Source organism: Haplochromis burtoni, unplaced genomic scaffold, assembly GCF_018398535.1.
Source record: "Haplochromis burtoni strain Fernald_Lab_line unplaced genomic scaffold, NCSU_Asbu1 Contig_233, whole genome shotgun sequence".
Lineage (NCBI taxonomy): Eukaryota > Metazoa > Chordata > Actinopteri > Cichliformes > Cichlidae > Haplochromis > Haplochromis burtoni.
The window spans coordinates 255,620-272,750 of NW_024582594.1; the positions used below are offsets into that span (position 1 = coordinate 255,620).

At 37.7% G+C, this 17,131-nt stretch overlaps 1 protein-coding gene across 4 annotated transcripts in view; it reads right to left on the reverse strand.

Annotated features, from left to right (window-relative positions):
- Positions 1–666: 666 nt before the first annotated feature.
- Positions 667–17,131, reverse strand: part of vwa11 (von Willebrand factor A domain containing 11) — a 52,936-nt gene continuing 36,471 nt past the window's right edge. The window contains exons 2-19 of one of the 4 annotated variants that reach the window (XM_042226885.1): positions 9,415–10,781; positions 8,576–8,765; positions 8,032–8,168; positions 7,786–7,930; positions 7,558–7,651; positions 7,003–7,137; positions 5,376–5,562; positions 5,088–5,257; positions 4,767–4,879; positions 4,528–4,644; positions 4,256–4,429; positions 4,006–4,138; positions 3,752–3,904; positions 3,523–3,615; positions 2,853–3,124; positions 2,539–2,672; positions 2,005–2,164; positions 667–1,869 (exon numbers count right to left, since the gene is read on the reverse strand). In XM_042226885.1, the coding sequence (XP_042082819.1) occupies positions 1,489–1,869; positions 2,005–2,164; positions 2,539–2,672; positions 2,853–3,124; positions 3,523–3,615; positions 3,752–3,904; positions 4,006–4,138; positions 4,256–4,429; positions 4,528–4,644; positions 4,767–4,879; positions 5,088–5,257; positions 5,376–5,562; positions 7,003–7,137; positions 7,558–7,651; positions 7,786–7,930; positions 8,032–8,168; positions 8,576–8,765; positions 9,415–9,509 (2,883 nt within the window). In that variant the 5' untranslated portion in view covers positions 9,510–10,781 and the 3' untranslated portion in view covers positions 667–1,488. Of the gene's footprint in view, positions 1,870–2,004; positions 2,165–2,538; positions 2,673–2,852; positions 3,125–3,522; positions 3,616–3,751; positions 3,905–4,005; positions 4,139–4,255; positions 4,430–4,527; positions 4,645–4,766; positions 4,880–5,087; positions 5,258–5,375; positions 5,563–7,002; positions 7,138–7,557; positions 7,652–7,785; positions 7,931–8,031; positions 8,169–8,575; positions 8,766–9,414; positions 12,381–17,131 lie in introns of those variants that run through there. The other 3 variants (XM_005945523.3, XM_042226886.1, XM_005945522.3) reach the window with 3 other exon arrangements.

Genomic DNA, 17,131 nt, shown 5'->3' on the forward strand with positions numbered 1-17,131 from the left:
GTAACTGAGTTACTTTTGAGAGAAGTAACTAGTAATGTAACTCAGTTACTATTTTAAAGTAACTTACCCAACACTGATACTTACAAAACTAAAAAGGGCTGGCACAGTAATAAAAAAAACAAAAACATAAATACCTTTTATCGGGGTTTCATGGAAACTCAAATTAACACAGAGACATTAAACGCACCTCATTGCCTGCTCTGCCAAACGGGAGAAAGTACATTCTTTGCAGATGCACTTCGTCTCACAGGTAGGTTAATAAATTGGATTTAACTTAACCACAATAATAACCACAGTTTGAAGGCAATGGCAAGATGCGCGGCATGGATGTTTAGCTGGGGGAGGGGGAGTTCTCTGCCGAGTGCTGTGTGAGCCTGCGCACAAAGAGTGCACGGAGGCAAAGAGCGGATGAGACGTGAAACCTATCATTTAATTTGTGCCTTTTCTAGCGGATTATTCAGCTACTGTAGTAAATCTTGTCCATATTTAGTTTGTGGGTAATTTATTATTTTCTTTCTAAACTTCTAAAAGTTTGACTTAATGGGACATGACGTTTGTTTAAGGGAGGCATTGCCCCCTCTTGCGTATAGCCAGTAGGCCACCACTAATATTTCAGAAACCAAGAAAGTAGCATTATTTAGATGAAAAAGAAACACCACCAATCAGTAAATTTTGGAAGCACATGTTTATTGTATTTATTTGGACAATGTACAGTCTTCAGCTTTTAGCCCAAGGAATTATAACCCGATACATGACTTCTGTAAGGCATTATGAAGCATATTTCACTGATGTTTTTAAATCTGACTAAAAACTATACCTATAATTAACCTATCCCCACCTATCCCCCCGCGACAGACTGGCGACCTGTCCAGGGTGTACCCCGCCTCTCGCCCTATGATAGCTGGGATAGGCTCCAGCACCCCCCCACGACCCTGAAAAGGATAAGCGGAAGTGAATGGATGGATGGATAATACCCATTGTTTAACCAATATTATGCCTACTTATGCTAAAAGCATTGGGACACAAAAATCTGTGAATATTTTAATGCTGCATTTCAAAAGCAATAATAAAAAAAAGAACAGTCTCACCAACAGATTTCAAAGTAATCAATATTACTTAAAACACTCAGAAACAACTGACTTTTTATTTTCACACAAGTATAGATTCATAATTTTATTTCAGTGTTTTATTTAAACTGAGTTTCCGTAGTCTCCAAAGTTTAGTGGTTAACATTTCATACTGGAAGGAGACACAAATACCTGGAAATGTTGTTTCAAGGAGGTTATCTGACATAAAACTGTGCTAAATCCACCAAGTGGCTATCTCTTATGGTGGCCCCTTTTAAATAAGGGAAAAGCTGAGAGAAGCTTTATTTAAGCTGAACACCAGTAAGCAAAATAGACATTATAGCAGAAGTGCATTATTTTAAATGATTTAAATTTGGCGCAGATTAAAGACACAAGATTAGCATAATGTAACCTGAGTCTTTCAAGGCCTTACTAAGAAGGCAGATACCAACAGGCATATCCACAGTGGCAGCGACAGAGTAAGAGCAGGAGGGACACCTGACCTAGCAATTGATTGGTAGCATTTTCCCACATTGCCAACTTTATCTACAGCTATTATTTCAACAGTCTGTGAGCAGCAAGAGGCATTGTAGTTTGCCACGATGATAGGAGCGCTCAGTGAGGTGTATGTGAGGGTTCCATTACCCTGATGGAGGGAAATGCTCTCTATCCCAGTTCCGTTTCCATCTGTAATGTTAGCTGAGAGCCCCCACTGGAAATGTTCACACTGGGACAGATCACGAGGGCATTTGTTATCCTGCACGCTAACCACTTTACATAATGGCTGAATAAAATCTGTAATCTGGAAAAGAAGAAAGATGTGTTTGACATGTGTGAAAGGACTGTCAACATTCAGCTTTTGATCAGTAGGACATGTCTTTACCAGCAATTTGTGTGGATATGTTCAGAAGCGCTTTTGCTTATTTCACTGACTTACCTTGGTAACAACAGACAATCTCAAAACAGCATAATTTGAGTCAACGCCATTGGATGACTGTGCGTCAATAGTCAGTGTGACATCAGTGCCTGACTGCGTGCTGGCAGGTGGTGTTATGGTCAATGTAGCATTGGCATATTGCCCAGTTACCAGGGTGAGTCTGTCAAGACAAGAGTAAAATATAAGAATACCACAGGGGCTACATTTGTTATATGCATTAAAGATGTGACAGAAACCTAATGCTGTATAGCACATTTGGGCGGAGCAATAACAGCTATTGCTTACCCTTACCTTCTATACCAACTGATTATTGGGGTGACACAGGTCACTCAACCCTTTTATAATTTTAAAGGCCCAACAAATTAGACTCAAACAGGACATAAGCTAGCTGTGAACCCAATTTATGTGTTTTGGTCTAAGTTACGCTAACTAAGCTTCAAAGATATAAAAATGCTATAAATATTAGCAGACTAGCAGTGCCAGTCTTTACAACATTTAACATTTAAAGTATTATTTTAGCAGTGAACCTCTTACTCATTTGGGAAAATCATGGGGAAATTTCTGTCATTTCTGGCACTGATGGAATACTTTCCACCAGAGCTCTGAGTCATCACACTGAATGGAAGCTTAAAGGTCTGTCCTGGCTCCACACTGCTGTCCACCACAGCCTAGAGTGGACAAGGAAAAGCAACAACTTAAAAGGACTGGTATCGTTCTTGTACCTTGTGAATGCTTAATTATTCTGTATCTATTTATGGAATGAATTTGATTCGAATTAGACTCATTGTATCTGATATTATAGTCAAACAAAACACATTTACATTAAAGGGGAAATTGAAAAGACAAACCTGGATCTTCACTTTGGAGAGAGACATTTGGGTGTTTGACTGCCTCTGAAATTGACTGTTGGACACTTTGTCAGTTCCTTTTACAACGACCACAAACTCGCCTTTAGGGACAGCCTCAACAGTCACCAGAATTTCTCCATTGTCCATCTGAGTTAGTACACCATTGCTAAAACTCTCAGGACCTGAGACTTTTGCCAGGCTAACTTGTTCAGCAGTCATCGAAGACGGACCTCTTCTACCCATAACTGACAGTATTAGTGTGGCTGACTGGCCTGGATTTTCAGATTTAAGAAGAAAAGAATCAAAGTGTGAGGGAAAGCAAACGGAAAACAAAATTATATTAAAGATAAAAATAAAATATTATTACAAGATCTTTAAAAATCCTCTTTTGAGCTAAACAAGGTGCCAGTGGTGACGTAGTCATACATTTCACCACTAGATGATGCTCTTGTAATACAGAAACTTCACATCAATTAACTACACTTGTTACTTGTGTTGTAATATAAATACGTTATGTGCAATGCTGTTAAAATGTCAAAAGTTACTCTATTGGTGGGGTGTGGAGCACATTTTTTTACTGAAAATAAATCTCTTAAAGCAAAATAAGGTCAGGTTAATGAAGTTACCTTCAACCGTAAAAGAATAAAACTGCTTTATTGCGGTGCTGTACCTTCTTGTGGACGCCCACTGAGCACTGCGTAACCTGGGTGAGGTCCAGCAAAGCTTTCCACAAAGTCATAGATAAAGGTAATTGTACTCTGGCCTGGAAAAGCAAGCGTTTACAGTAAATACAGACTTACAGGAAATGCACATACACCGCAAAAACTCATTGAACCTGAATCACTTCTGACACTTGTATAATAAAGACTTGTAGTAAATAAACATATACCCGATTCTACCTGTGATTTTGAGTGTGTAGGGTTGGTTGGAGTTGATGTGGATCTGCCAGTTTCCTGCCTGCTTCTCAGAGTTGAAGCGAATCCTGTGCAAGTTGCCCACAGTCTGAATGGTGCCCAGTTTACCACTGGCCTCACTTTGACTCTGGGTTACACCTGAAAATGTTTAACATCCATTATCACTAATGGGTATTTTGCAACTACATTTGTTGAAATTGGTTGTGTGAAGCACGGAAATGTTTGGAAATGAGAGGTACCAGCAGGGTTTGTCAGCGTGAAAGTAATGGATCTTCCTGTGATGCAGATAGTGATGTTTTTCAATGACTCATCCAGTGTGAAGGGGAAGGTCTCTTGCGTTCCAGGATTTCTTGCTCGCTGAAGAACTGTCACCTGACAGAATTGAGGGAAAGGGGGGAAAAATGAGCAACTTACTCTGCGATCTCTATTCTTCAAACAATAGTCCAGTCATATAAGTCTCATTATATTCACTGAACTGTAGAATCATACCAGAGCTGAAGTTGAGGTGTCAAGGATAATATCTGTGGCTTGAGAAAGCTCTGATTTGGAAACATGAATGGCCTGGCCTCCAGAGGTCAGAGCTATGTCTTTGTAGTCGTCAAAGGAAGCAGCTCTGAGGGAACGACGGCGTCTGCTAAATGGTGTAGTAATGAAGAACGACACCTGTGGAGATCAGTTAATGTCACAGTTATACCCACAGCTGCCATGCCTAAGTAGGCTTAATGAATACTGATTATCATGAAGTGTCATTCTGCATTTACCTTTGACTTAGTGCTACTAATGAGAGCATTGATAGTGTCTTTGAGCTCAATGTCTTTTGCTAAAGCATCAGTGAAAACATAGATGTCAGAAGAGGAAGGAGCACCTGTCAGAGCAAGCTGGAGAAATAAAGTATACATAAAATCTTCGATGCATCCACATTTTCATCTTTCTGAAATGTTTTTGTCTGATTAACCAAAATCCCAGTTACAAGTGAAAATGTCACAACTGATTGTAGTACCTGAAGCCCTGACAGGCACATCTCAGGTTCATCACCTCCACCACTTGCTGTAAGCTTCGAGATTTCTTCTTTCATCTTATCCACGTCTGTTGTCCTGATCATAGGTCCAAACTCTACATACAAGAACAAAAAAGAGCTAACCATGTAGACTGACCTGAGGACTAAATATAGCCGGTTGTCTACAAGCACATTGGGACAATATGCAGATTTGCATCATAAATGCACTTTATGTTTCATAAAACAGAAATTAAATACAATTAGTACAGGTCGTTTAAATACCAGTAAATGCTAATATCCTTAACGGGATAGAGGAGTTCATACCAGGGTCATTGAAAGGCACCAGGATGTACTCGGAGGGCTCGTCTTGTGTTCCTTTGTATGCGTCAATGATTTGATAAACAACTGATCTTGCTTCTTCAATGTCATCTGACATACTCCCAGTTGTGTCAATTACGAAGCACAAGACAGATGAGCGAGCAATCCCCATCATTCTGTGAGAAAAGAAAATTCAGTTTTCATTTCAATCCCAGAGTACTGAAATACTGAAGTAAAATACTTCATACTTCATAGTATACTCTGAAACACTTTGTTCATGTGTCATTATAGTACCTCAAAAAGTTACTGTCTCCTACAGCTAAGCGAAGATCCTGCAATAACTCGAGACTGGCGTCTGTTGCTGCTTGCACAGCAGCGTTGTGAAAAGCCAAGTTGTCTTGATGACGCTCATCTTTGCTGATGCCTCCTCGAGGATTGATTTTGCTAGTATGATCAGCTGCACCTCCATGGCTGCATTTACCTTACATAAGCAAGAGATCGTTGTACCCATATCTTGATTAGATATACTGATCTTGCATGTGTGTTTAAGTACTCCTAAAAAACCCTAAAAGCATGTAATAATAGTAAAAAATGATATGAAAAAAAATTGTGAAATCAAACTGATGTGTGTGTTAGTTTGGTTCAGTTCAGGTTTTATCAGTGGCACAGAAAACTGTCATACATGTCTGATGAATACAAAGTCACAGACAGAAACAAGTTAGGTTAGCTCAGCATAAACATGGCACTACTGAGGTAAAAAAAAAAAAAAAAAAAGAGTCTATCCTGTTAGTACATCTAAAGCTCACTGACATACAGTGGTCCCTCGCTATAACACGGTTCACTGCACTTTGCACCGTCAAAGGCTCCTGTGGTAGCACCTAAAAGGCAGAGGAAGATGCTAACCATCGCACAAAAAGTTGGACTTCTAGACATCCTAAAGGAAGGTAGAAGTTACCGTATTTTTCAAACCATAAGGTGTACCTGGTTATAAGGCGCATTAAGCAAAACAAAACAGTCAGATGAGTCAAACTTTACTCAACTCATTGTTCTTGCTTCCTCTATTTCCGTACCATTAATTCATTAATGTTGAATTCTCTGGCAGCTGCTCTATTCCCATGTTCTGGACCTGAAAACAGGGTTTGATCTTTGGCTTCATTCTGTAATACTGGACTTATTTTTCCACAAAGTTTCGAACTTTGAGAGTCTTTAAACAGGAGAAAAGTGTGAAAATGTTCATGCCTGTCAGAGAAAAGTGTATAAAGTGTGTAGTGACGGGTTTTACAGCCTTAAAACATTGAGAATAAAAAAATAAAGCTGGCTACTTCGTGGATTTCACTTTTCGTGAGTTATTTTTAGAACGTAACTTCCACGATAAACGAGGGAACACTGTATTCTGTTTATTATTTTCATTGAGAAGTAGAGCATTATGTAAAAGCACAGGTTAAATGGAAAATATAAATAATATTAGCATAACTCGATTTAAATGTTCATGGGACTGTGCGTGTGTGTGAATAATAGATAAAAAGCACTTAAGCACTGCAAAAATAGTGTTTGTATGAATGGATATGAATTGGTGAATGAGACATGTTGTATAAAGCGTGAGTGCTCAGGTAGAATAAGAACTATACAAGAAGGTCATTTAACATTTTAAGCTACAGTAAGTGAAATCTGAAAACTTGAAAACTGAAGCCCTTGGGTGAGAGGTGAAACTTGGTCAGGAAATTTAAAGAAGTCCAATCATGTTCTTTCCAAGCTTCTTAGATGTTCTCAATCATCATGGCCTTGATGACTGAGAACCTACACAGGCATTGTAGACATTGTTTGGGCATCTGCAAAATGCTCAGATTGTAATGTTAACTGCTTCGAGTACGCACTGCCTTCTCAACTTGAATGTAATTTATCTATGTGTGTGAAATGATACCTTTAGGCTTGACAGAAGAAAAGACTCCCATATAGCCAGATGTGAGTTTCTTGTCTTTTAGGATGTTGGGGAGCAGCTGATTGGGGCATGTTCCACTGGCACTGTCACAGTTACTGCAGGTGGGGGTGTTCACATCTACACACACACACACACACACACACACACACACACACACACACACACACACACACACACACACACACACACACACACACACAAACAAAACAGGATTACTGTAGGAGATGATTGCTTGATAAATATCCAGGTATCTTTTAACAACTAGTGAGACTCTAAGCAACTCATCTCTTTAATTTATTATTTATGTACACTGTTTGGAGTTGTTTTATGAATGCAGTGGTCTGAAAATGAAACATAATGACCAGCCAATGATAATCAGCCACTGTCATGTCCTTAGCAAGACTTCAGTCTCTGATATTTGGTCTATACATATTCTCTCAAGAAAAGAAAAAAGCATGGATGTTATCTTTTTATGGCACTTTACCCATCCCAAGGGAATGGGTTGGGTTCATAATAGTGGTGATAATCCACACTTACCTGCCAGGTTATCCAGAGGGAGGCCTGGGTTTATGAGGTTGCTGTATGGCTTTGTGTACCCCAGCTCAACCCAGTTACTGTGACTGTAAAAGTCCTGAGAGTGCAGAGAAACACATGTTATGCAAACCTCATATAACCTCCATACTTAAATTTCTGATTGTATGGCTGTTCCAATACCTTTTTAAGTTAATTCATTTATGCCCTGGTGTTTTGTTGCACCCCTCTCACCTGTAGTGTGTGAAGGACTCTACCCAGTGTTGTCCTTGCAGCCTGAAAATTCTCATTGTGAACGTTAGCTTTAATGGCCACCATGCCCTGTGTGATTAGGCTCCGCCCCTCCAAGAAAGCCTCAGAGTTGAAGTGATGTGGAGCACTAAAAGATTTTTTTAACATATAAGTGAGATCCTTGCCTTACCATTTGTAAAAATGTAATTTAATTATTCCATAGGTTGTTATTCCACAATTTTGCTTTACCTGTTGACAAAGTCGCGATCTACCAACCCATTCTGGGCGTAGATCTCTTGAAGAGCAGAATGAAATTTGGCACCAGACACCTCTCCTGTTGCTGTGGGACCTAGACAGGCTTGCACCAGCTCTTCAGGAGAGGAACCCTAAAGGGTAAAGTATGAAGTTCAAAAAAATATTCCTGTTAAAAATGAACAGGCGAGTACAAAATACATTTTACTTTATGAGGGGAACTGCATTTGTCAGAAAAAGAAATCTCAAATTGTTAAAAAGCCTATAAGTTCTATTAAACACACACACACACACACACACACACACACACACACACACACACACACACACACACACACACAAGCCTTGGTATTAAGTTTAATACAATCATAAAAAGGACAATAAATGGGTACATTTATTCTGTGGGTTTCTTTTTTGCTTTTAAAGCTTATCCAGACAAACATCCACATTAAAATGGATCTGACTTTGTATTTAAGTGTTAATGTTTTTAACTGTGGCAGGCAACTAAGTTTATGCTATTTTGTACATTTTGTATACCTACCGTGGGGTTGAACTCATAACCATTTTTCTCAGCCACCGCCTGACACGTCTCTCGCACTTTCTGCAATATAGCCGTTCCTGTAATGCTGACATGAGTGGATGCTCCACCCCCAATAGAGACAAAGGCCATACCTGGCTTTAAAAGAGCCAAAGGCAGCAGCGCTATGACCAGCAATGAATTCATGACAAATCTATTTTAAAAAAAAAGAAAAAAAGGAACAGCATTTGTTAATTTAGCTGATTCAGTTGATTTTGAATAGAATACTGCAAACATACTAAAACTGTGTGGTTTGCGAAAATTACAAAGTAAGTAATTAAGTAGTTTTTTTTTTCAGAACAGGTTCAATCATTTATAAGGATTTTAAAAGGTTTTTATTTTAATAAAATATGTTAATAATATAAATAATCACTGGAATCTTTAACAAAAACTCTACTTTACAAACAATATGCAGATGTTTCCAGTGCGTTGCATTCAAGTACAATACTGTTCTTATTTTATCTTATTTCTTTATAGTTGTATATATGTATATTTTAATTTTAATTTTTACAGTTTGCACCTTTGATCCAGAGGACGATATTTCATCCCACTGTATACTTGAGTGTATATTGTTGGGTTGACAATAAAACTATACTTTACTTGTGCTTTTTCATCCTGTGATTTATATTTACACAGATTTCAGAGTAAAAGTTATTATGTAGTAATGAATAAAAAGCCAATGAAAAATAATGAACATTTTCAAATTAAGTTAAAGAAAACATAATTTAAAAGCTACCGTACATGCAATACTGGGAGAAAATGTCATTTCAGTTACATAAATAAACTATAAAATACAATCATACCTTGATGTTTCCAACCTATGATGACTCCAGTGGGCTTTAAAGTGTGCTGCCCTGGCACGGAATATATACTGAACTAAGGGAGGGGATCTGAACATGTCATAAAGAGCTGTAATCTAAGTTAACTGGAAGGCCATATATTTCAAAGTGTGCATCACCACAATGAATCCATTTGGCCACACCTTGAGGAACACATTTTTTCTTTCTGTAATACTTGCCATACTAAAATGAAATATAAACCTTGATTAGCAAATGATTACCACATTATAACAAAAAAGTTTGCCTGCAAAGGTTCAATAGTTCAGTTATCTCAGTATGTCTTTATGGACAAGTATAATACCTCTAATGGAGATTATTTTTGACCTGCATTTATTTTATGAGGTCAGTTTTAAGTACTAATAGAAATGCAACATTGTTTTTGTATTTACATTTTCTTCTTTCCCATTATATCCATTTTTCATTTAATTCATGATAAAATCTTCCCAAAGCATTTTCTCCTTTCTAGAACTTGTGTAATGCATATTAAATCAACTGAAATTCATGGCAACATAAAGGACAATTTTAGTTTATAAAATAAGAAATAAATATTATATTACCATTATGCGCAGCATGTACTCATCTTTTATTTTACTAAAAATGGTCAGGGTTACTCAATGGGCCATTTTGCTATGTTGCCAATTAGGTTTATGCTTATTTTATTTTCAAGTACTTTCATTACAACATATTCATAAATATCATCAAACATTTGTTAGTTGTGCAAATGCTCAAATAATGGATAATTTGGCGAAGCCTTACTGTCTCCCAAGAAGAACAAGAGGCAGTGAGGACGAAGAGGTCTCTGCTTAGACTCCCGCCCATAAGACCAGCCCATGGACAAGCAAAATTTTGTGTGATAGGGTTTTGTGTGATAAAGCAATATTCCATTTATTTCCACTCAGTTCAATTTATTTCAACTCAATTTTATTTATATAGCACGAAATCACAACAGCACAATTTTGTGACAGTGGGAAGAAAAATCCCCTTGAACAGGCAGAAACCTCTAGCAGAACATGACCCATGGTTGGGCAGCCATATACCATGACTGGTTGGGGGGGTAAGGGGAGGAAGACAGAACAAAGTTAATGTGTGAGAGAAAGCCAGACACCAATAATAACTAATGATTAACATGTTTCCCTTCAGTTGGCACATTCTTACTGATAGATCACTGTTTGATTCTTACGTTGTACCTATTATCTTTGGGGTTTTAGATTATTTTTTACAATTGGACATTCTGTTAAAAAATACTAAACGTGCTTTGGATAAGTGGTTACACATATCAACCAACTAAATCCTACTTACTTTAGCTTCCTGTTCTAAGTCAGTGGGAGAACCTAAAGAGGCCAAGAAAAACAAAACAAAAGAAGAAAAACATGAAAGTCACGTTCTGACCAACCTGACTATATAAGTCGAAAAAGGGAGTGGAAGGAGAAATGGCAGTCTTAGTCATGCAGAAAACTTTAACAAAATGACAAGAAAATGCCATATTCTCCCTTTCTTACTGTGTTAAAAAGCAAAAACAGTGTTTACTGAATTCATTTCTGTGTGCTCAATGCAAAGGCATAAAAAGTGGAGGCAGGGGCAAACAGGATTAGTCTGAATTACTCTTAGTGAGTTAGAAAGAGTTAGTCTGAACACTTTTTGGCAGATCATTTCAAAATGCTTTGGAGTGAATGGGAGGTGTTTCTAAATTACCATCTTCAAATCCAGCTCACCCCATGGTCTTTTATGCTTAAGCTTAGGTAGTGTACTTCCTTGTACTAGTGTTGGGCTGTGAGCCAGCCACAGAAAAGAGAAGACATAACATACAGAAAAATTATGCGCTATCTCGTCTGACTGCTTTGAGTCACTGCTGAACTGAAATTTGAGCCAATTTGCAAGTCTGCAGTTGCAGGTACTCTAGTAAAGATTTTACCTCTTTGTTTTTGAAAGCAGTCATCCCTTCCTGGTGTTGTTCATAACTTATATGGAGAAGAATTTCTAGGCACAGCCCAGTGGTGATTTGGTGGTCTGGGGTTTACTCCTACACTATTTGCAAATCGCGTTGCCTTTTGTTGACCTCAAGTTTACACTTGGGAAATTTGCATAGTGTAAAACGAAAACGAAAATTTTCTCCTCCAAGTCTGAAAATGTAAAAAGGATTTAATGAACTTAAAGTGAGGGAAAAGTAACCCCATATGGAGAAGTTTAAGTGTCTCAGAGTCTTGTTCACCAGTGAGGTGAACAAGACTCTTTCAATTCAGTTCAGTTCAATTCAATTCAGTTTTATTTATATAGCATCAAATCACTACAAGAATTGCCTCAACGTGCTTTATATTGTAAGGTAATGACCCTACAATAATACAAAGAAAAACCCATCAATAAGATGACCCTTCATGAGGAAGCATTTTGGCAACTGTGGGGAGGAAAAACTTCCTTTTAACAGTAAGAAACCTCCTTGCAACTTCTTGTGGGTGAAGAGAAGAACACAGAACAAAAGACACACTGTAGAAGATAGTCAGAGATAATAATAACTAATGATTAAATGTATAAGATAAATGTTTATATGTTAATACACTAGAAAGATGTACAGTGCTGCTGAGATGGTTACTTTTTTGAATGCCAGCACAAGACCAGCAGAGTTCTGTTAGAGTGAAAATGGCTCAGCTTGCCTGGACAGCTTTCTAGCAAACATAATACTGAGGGCAATGCCAATCTAATTCTGATTCCATATATTTTCAGTGAAAATGACTGGCACTAAAAAATTTTCTGTAATAGATGGCAGTCTGCCATTTGGTACTAATGAAGAAGTAAACAGTTGTTGTACACCAGCGGTCCCCTTTTTTGCGGCACGGACCGGTTTATGTCTGACAATATTTTCATGGACTGGCCTTCAAGGTGTCACAGATAAATACAACAAAATAAAACCAGTACCAGTACCAAAAAAGAAGATTTATTCATAACACACAGGAAAAGACCAAGGGAAACAGAGTTAATGATAAAAATGATAAAAAAAAATTAATAACAATAAAGAAACCCTGAAAACCATAAATTTCACACCCGAGCCTCAATGGCCTGGTACCAAACGTCTCACAGACTGGTACCGGTCTGTGGCCTGGGGCCTGATAAATTTTATCAAAACGCTAATCAGTTTATTTAGTTATTTTTTATTAGTGCAGCTTTTGGTTGAATTCCAGGTCATGAAATGTCAGCTATTCCATAAATGATTTTACTACTGAATAATATCTTTTTACACAGCTAAATTTAACTCGTACATGACAATATATCAGTGGTGGTGAAACACACGTAGTGCAGTGCTTCATCATGCAAACTGTCTCATTGTTTGAGTGTCACGGTACGGAGTGTGGACAGGAATCACGCTAAAAAAAAACCCAAAAAAAACTTCTTCATGTCCTTCCAAACAATCTTCCTTCTCTCAAAAACTGAAACAAAGCCTGATAACTTTTATTCCCCCACTCCTTTTGCTATAACTTAATAAGATCCAATTTCATGTTAATGTTACTGAGACTTTGGACCAGTTGTCTCCTCTCTAGCTTATAATTCCGACACTGCAAAATAACATCCTCCAAAGTTTCCTCCTTTCCACAATAGTCACATTTCATTGAATTCAATCCTGTATGTCCAAATCTCAGTCTTGACACCACAACCTCCTTTCGCCTACTCCTTCCTGTGGCTCTCCTTACTCCCATCCCCCTTTGAATTTTATATAACCACCTTCCCCTCCTTTCTTCTTCCCACTGTTTCTGCCATCTACCCCTCATTTCTAGCTTAATAATATGCTTAACTTCCACCTGACCAAAACTCACCACCAGATCAACTATCCTATGATTAGTGGCTTCCTTTGCTAACCTATCCGCTGCTTCATTCCCCCTTACCCCATAGTGAGCTGGGACCCATACAAACACTACTGACAGACCCATCATATGTATTCTGAAAAGAGTTTGCTGAATCTCTATTAAAATATCTGATCTACCTTCCGAATGACCGCTCTATAGACTGACCATGGCTGCTCTTGAATCTGAACAAATAATTGCTTTCAATGGCCTCAACTCTTCCACCCACTGAACCGCTAATAGAATTGCTATCATTTCTCCTGTAAACACAGACAATCCATCATTAATCCTCTTCCCAATTTCAACCATAAAGTCCGGAATTACTACTGCTACCCCCACTTGACTAGCTGGATTCTTTGAAAGCATCCGTATAAGAACTGAACCGAGTCTAAACCGCCTGCCCTATCCTTACTCTTCTGGTGCAATAACGCAAAATCTACAGCTGCTTCAGGAAGTATCCATGGAGGGATTGCAGGCCACGGCACTCGCTGACATATGTCTAACTGATCTGAATGTGGGTATGCTGCACAAAACTTTACAACTCTTTGTGCCCATCTCAGATTTCATATCAAAGACGTAAAAAAAAAAAGTATTATGTCCATTTGAAGGTTGCTCAAAATACTCCAGTGTCTGAACATCATTTTCCAGCCATATTTCTTGAAAACATAAGCAGACAGTTCGGCATTCAAGGCAACAAGAAATTGGTGAAATTGCCATAATAAAAGGACAGGACACAGTTAATCTATTAGAAGACAGGAATTCACAGCACAATAGTACTGATGAAGACGTATTTCTATATCGATTGGCATTGCTTTATTTAACCTCCTAAGACCCGAACTCTTCCACGGCATGAATTTTTAATTTCTCTTTGATATTTGGGCTAATTGGGACCCGATGAATGTAAAAATAAAGAATTACAAGATTTTTTTTTTTTACCTAATTTTTGTTTCTAAGAAAAATGAGAGTCACGTATGAGGATATTCGTTTAAATTTTTCAATAGAACAGTAGCAGTGTACTGTCCTCGTAAGTGGATATCAGGCCCTTGTAGGGTAAAATTTTGTATTTTGGTCTAAATAACCCAAAATGTGACGCCAGGTCCTAGGAGGTTAAAAATAGGGATGGATATTGAAAAGATTTTCACGATTCCGATTCCATTTTCGATTCTGTTTAACGATTCGATTCTTTATCGATTCTCTTATCGATACTTTTTAAAAAAGGAGAACACTAAGGTCGATTAGCTTAGAAGTTTGTTTTATATCTTCTCTTCTTTGTTTTATATCTTCTCTATATCTTCAGGAGTAACATGGCCTTACAAACCCAACAGTGAGATCTTAAGAGATCCACAGCCTACGGCTCTTCAATGGGGCGTCACTGCCTTTCCGTTACTATTCAATCCTAATTGCAGGGTTCATCTTTTAGTGAGGACATATTTGTTGAAATAGCCATATAAAGTAACTTTTCCAATGGCCTCTTTTTTGAGATGCAACAGACCAGAGAATCTGAATGACACAATTACTCTGGAGCTTTGCCCTGCTGCATCAGCTGAAACATAATCAAAGGCATAAAGGATTATTAATTATTTCTCCAGTCAGAAGCTCAAATGGAAACTTTTGTATGAGGACACTTCTCCAGCAGATAGAAAGTGAGGGAGTTTTGACCAATAACAAGGTTGGCACAGCAGACATACTTCTCATGATGAAGTATTACAAGGAAAACGAAGACGCCCTCTTTGTCTTAGCAGATGTAAGCTTTTTTCATACAGCTCTATGTTTAATGCTGTTGCTTGCTGTCCTGTTATATTTTTTTTTTTTGGGGGGGGGGGGGGAAACAGTTCTATAAACAGCGGGTCCTTTTTCTGATAGGAAACATCTGGCAGGAAACATCTACCAGGATGTCTCTTGGGGCAGAGGGCAACCTGCCAATGACGCCAAGGCTTGTTATGCTTGGTAAAAAGTCATTTATGAAATATAGCTGATTAGACAATATTACAATTTCTGTTTGGCACAGGAGCTTTTCGTGGAGACAGGTATCCAGACTCTGTTTTGTTAGCTCTCATCTCTCTAATTTCCTTTATAAACAAAGGTTGTTGGACATGTGTCTCAGTGAATCCAGCAAAGTAACCATCAAATTTCACATTACATATTACTGATCAACATGGTAGTCTAGCTACACCAACAGCAGAAATACTGAATTCAATACTGTAAAGTTTAACAGCAGCACCAACTATAAACTCCAAAATAACCATACAGCTGATGCAACTCCGGTAATTTAATTGGGCTGACTCTTTGTTAGGTGTGTTTAATATGCAGAATAATTCCCAATTATGTACAATCATAATATGTTAACTTATGTACATAAGGCCATTAATAATTAACTGTACATAGCTATTTGCTTTACGATTATCTATACAGTGTGAAGAAGTGAAGTATTGGAGTTATTTTATGTTGCATAATGACAATGTTGCCCCTATAAATTTAAGGACAAAGTTCAAAGTCTTCTTTGGTTCACTCTATGTATTGAACCTGGAATACCAGGAGTCAGCGTGTGCAATATTGGAACTAATTCAGAGGTATGTTTGAACAGTTAGCTAATAGTGATAGATGATGAATAAATAATCTCTGAGTAACTCATTATTTCACATCACAACTCAATGCTACTGTGTGTTACTATTTATTATGGCATGCTTTAAGGTTTTTAAGGATAAACCCTGAAGATAGAACAAAATGTACCTCCAACAATGAAGACAAGCTCTCTCACCATCTTACAAGAAGCTGTCTCTGTCCAATAGGTTTTTTAATTGCAACAGTTTTTTTTCCTTCTTTTACCCGTTTGTTAAAAATGATTCCAGCTACTTACACTTTGTCACATGTATTGGCTCACCCTACAAATCAATGAACTCAGCCCACAAAGCAAGGTCAGGGTTCAGTGCAGGACAGTAAAGTTCCTTCACACCACACATACTCATCCATGTCCTTGTGGACCCTGCTTTGTGCATTGATTTGGTGGTGTGAGCCAGTATTTTTGGACAAAGTGTATATAAAGGCAGAAGTGTGGGGCTTAATATTCTATTCATAACAATTCAGTTTATTTGAATGGTGCCAACAAAATAAATGCTAAGGCACTTCAGAGTGTAGGTTTAAGACCCTAAAAAATATAACTAAGAAAACCCAGCACTTGTGCACATGTTGTCGTCTGTCATGATATATACAAACCAGATTCCAAAAAATTTGGGACACCAAACAAATTGTGAATAAAAACTGAATGCAATGATGTGGAGATGGCAAATGTCAATATTTTGTTCAGAATAGAACGTAGATGACAGATCAAAAGTTCAATCTGAGAAAATGTATCATTTGAAAGGAAAAATATGTTGATTCAAAATTTCACAGTGTCAACAAATCCCAAAAAAGTTGGGAACGGTAGCAATAAGAGTGTGGAAAAAGTAAATTTGAGCATAACAAAGAGCTGGAAGACAAATTAACATGAATTAGGTTAATTGGCAACATGATTGGGTATAAAAAGAGCTTCTCAGAGTGGCAGTGTCTCTCAGAAGCCAAGATGGGTAGAGGATCACCCAAGATGGGTAGAGGATCACCAATGGGATTTGTTGACACCATGACATTTTGAATCACCATATTTTTCCCTTAAAATGATAACTTTTCTCAGTTTACACTTTTGTTCCGTGATTTATGTTCTATTCTGAATAAAATATTGACATTTGCCATCTCCACATCATTGCATTCAGTTTTTATTCACAATCCTTTTTAATGTCCTTTTTTGGAATCCGGTTTGTATGACATAATTATACATATATATATATATATATATATACATATATATATATATATAT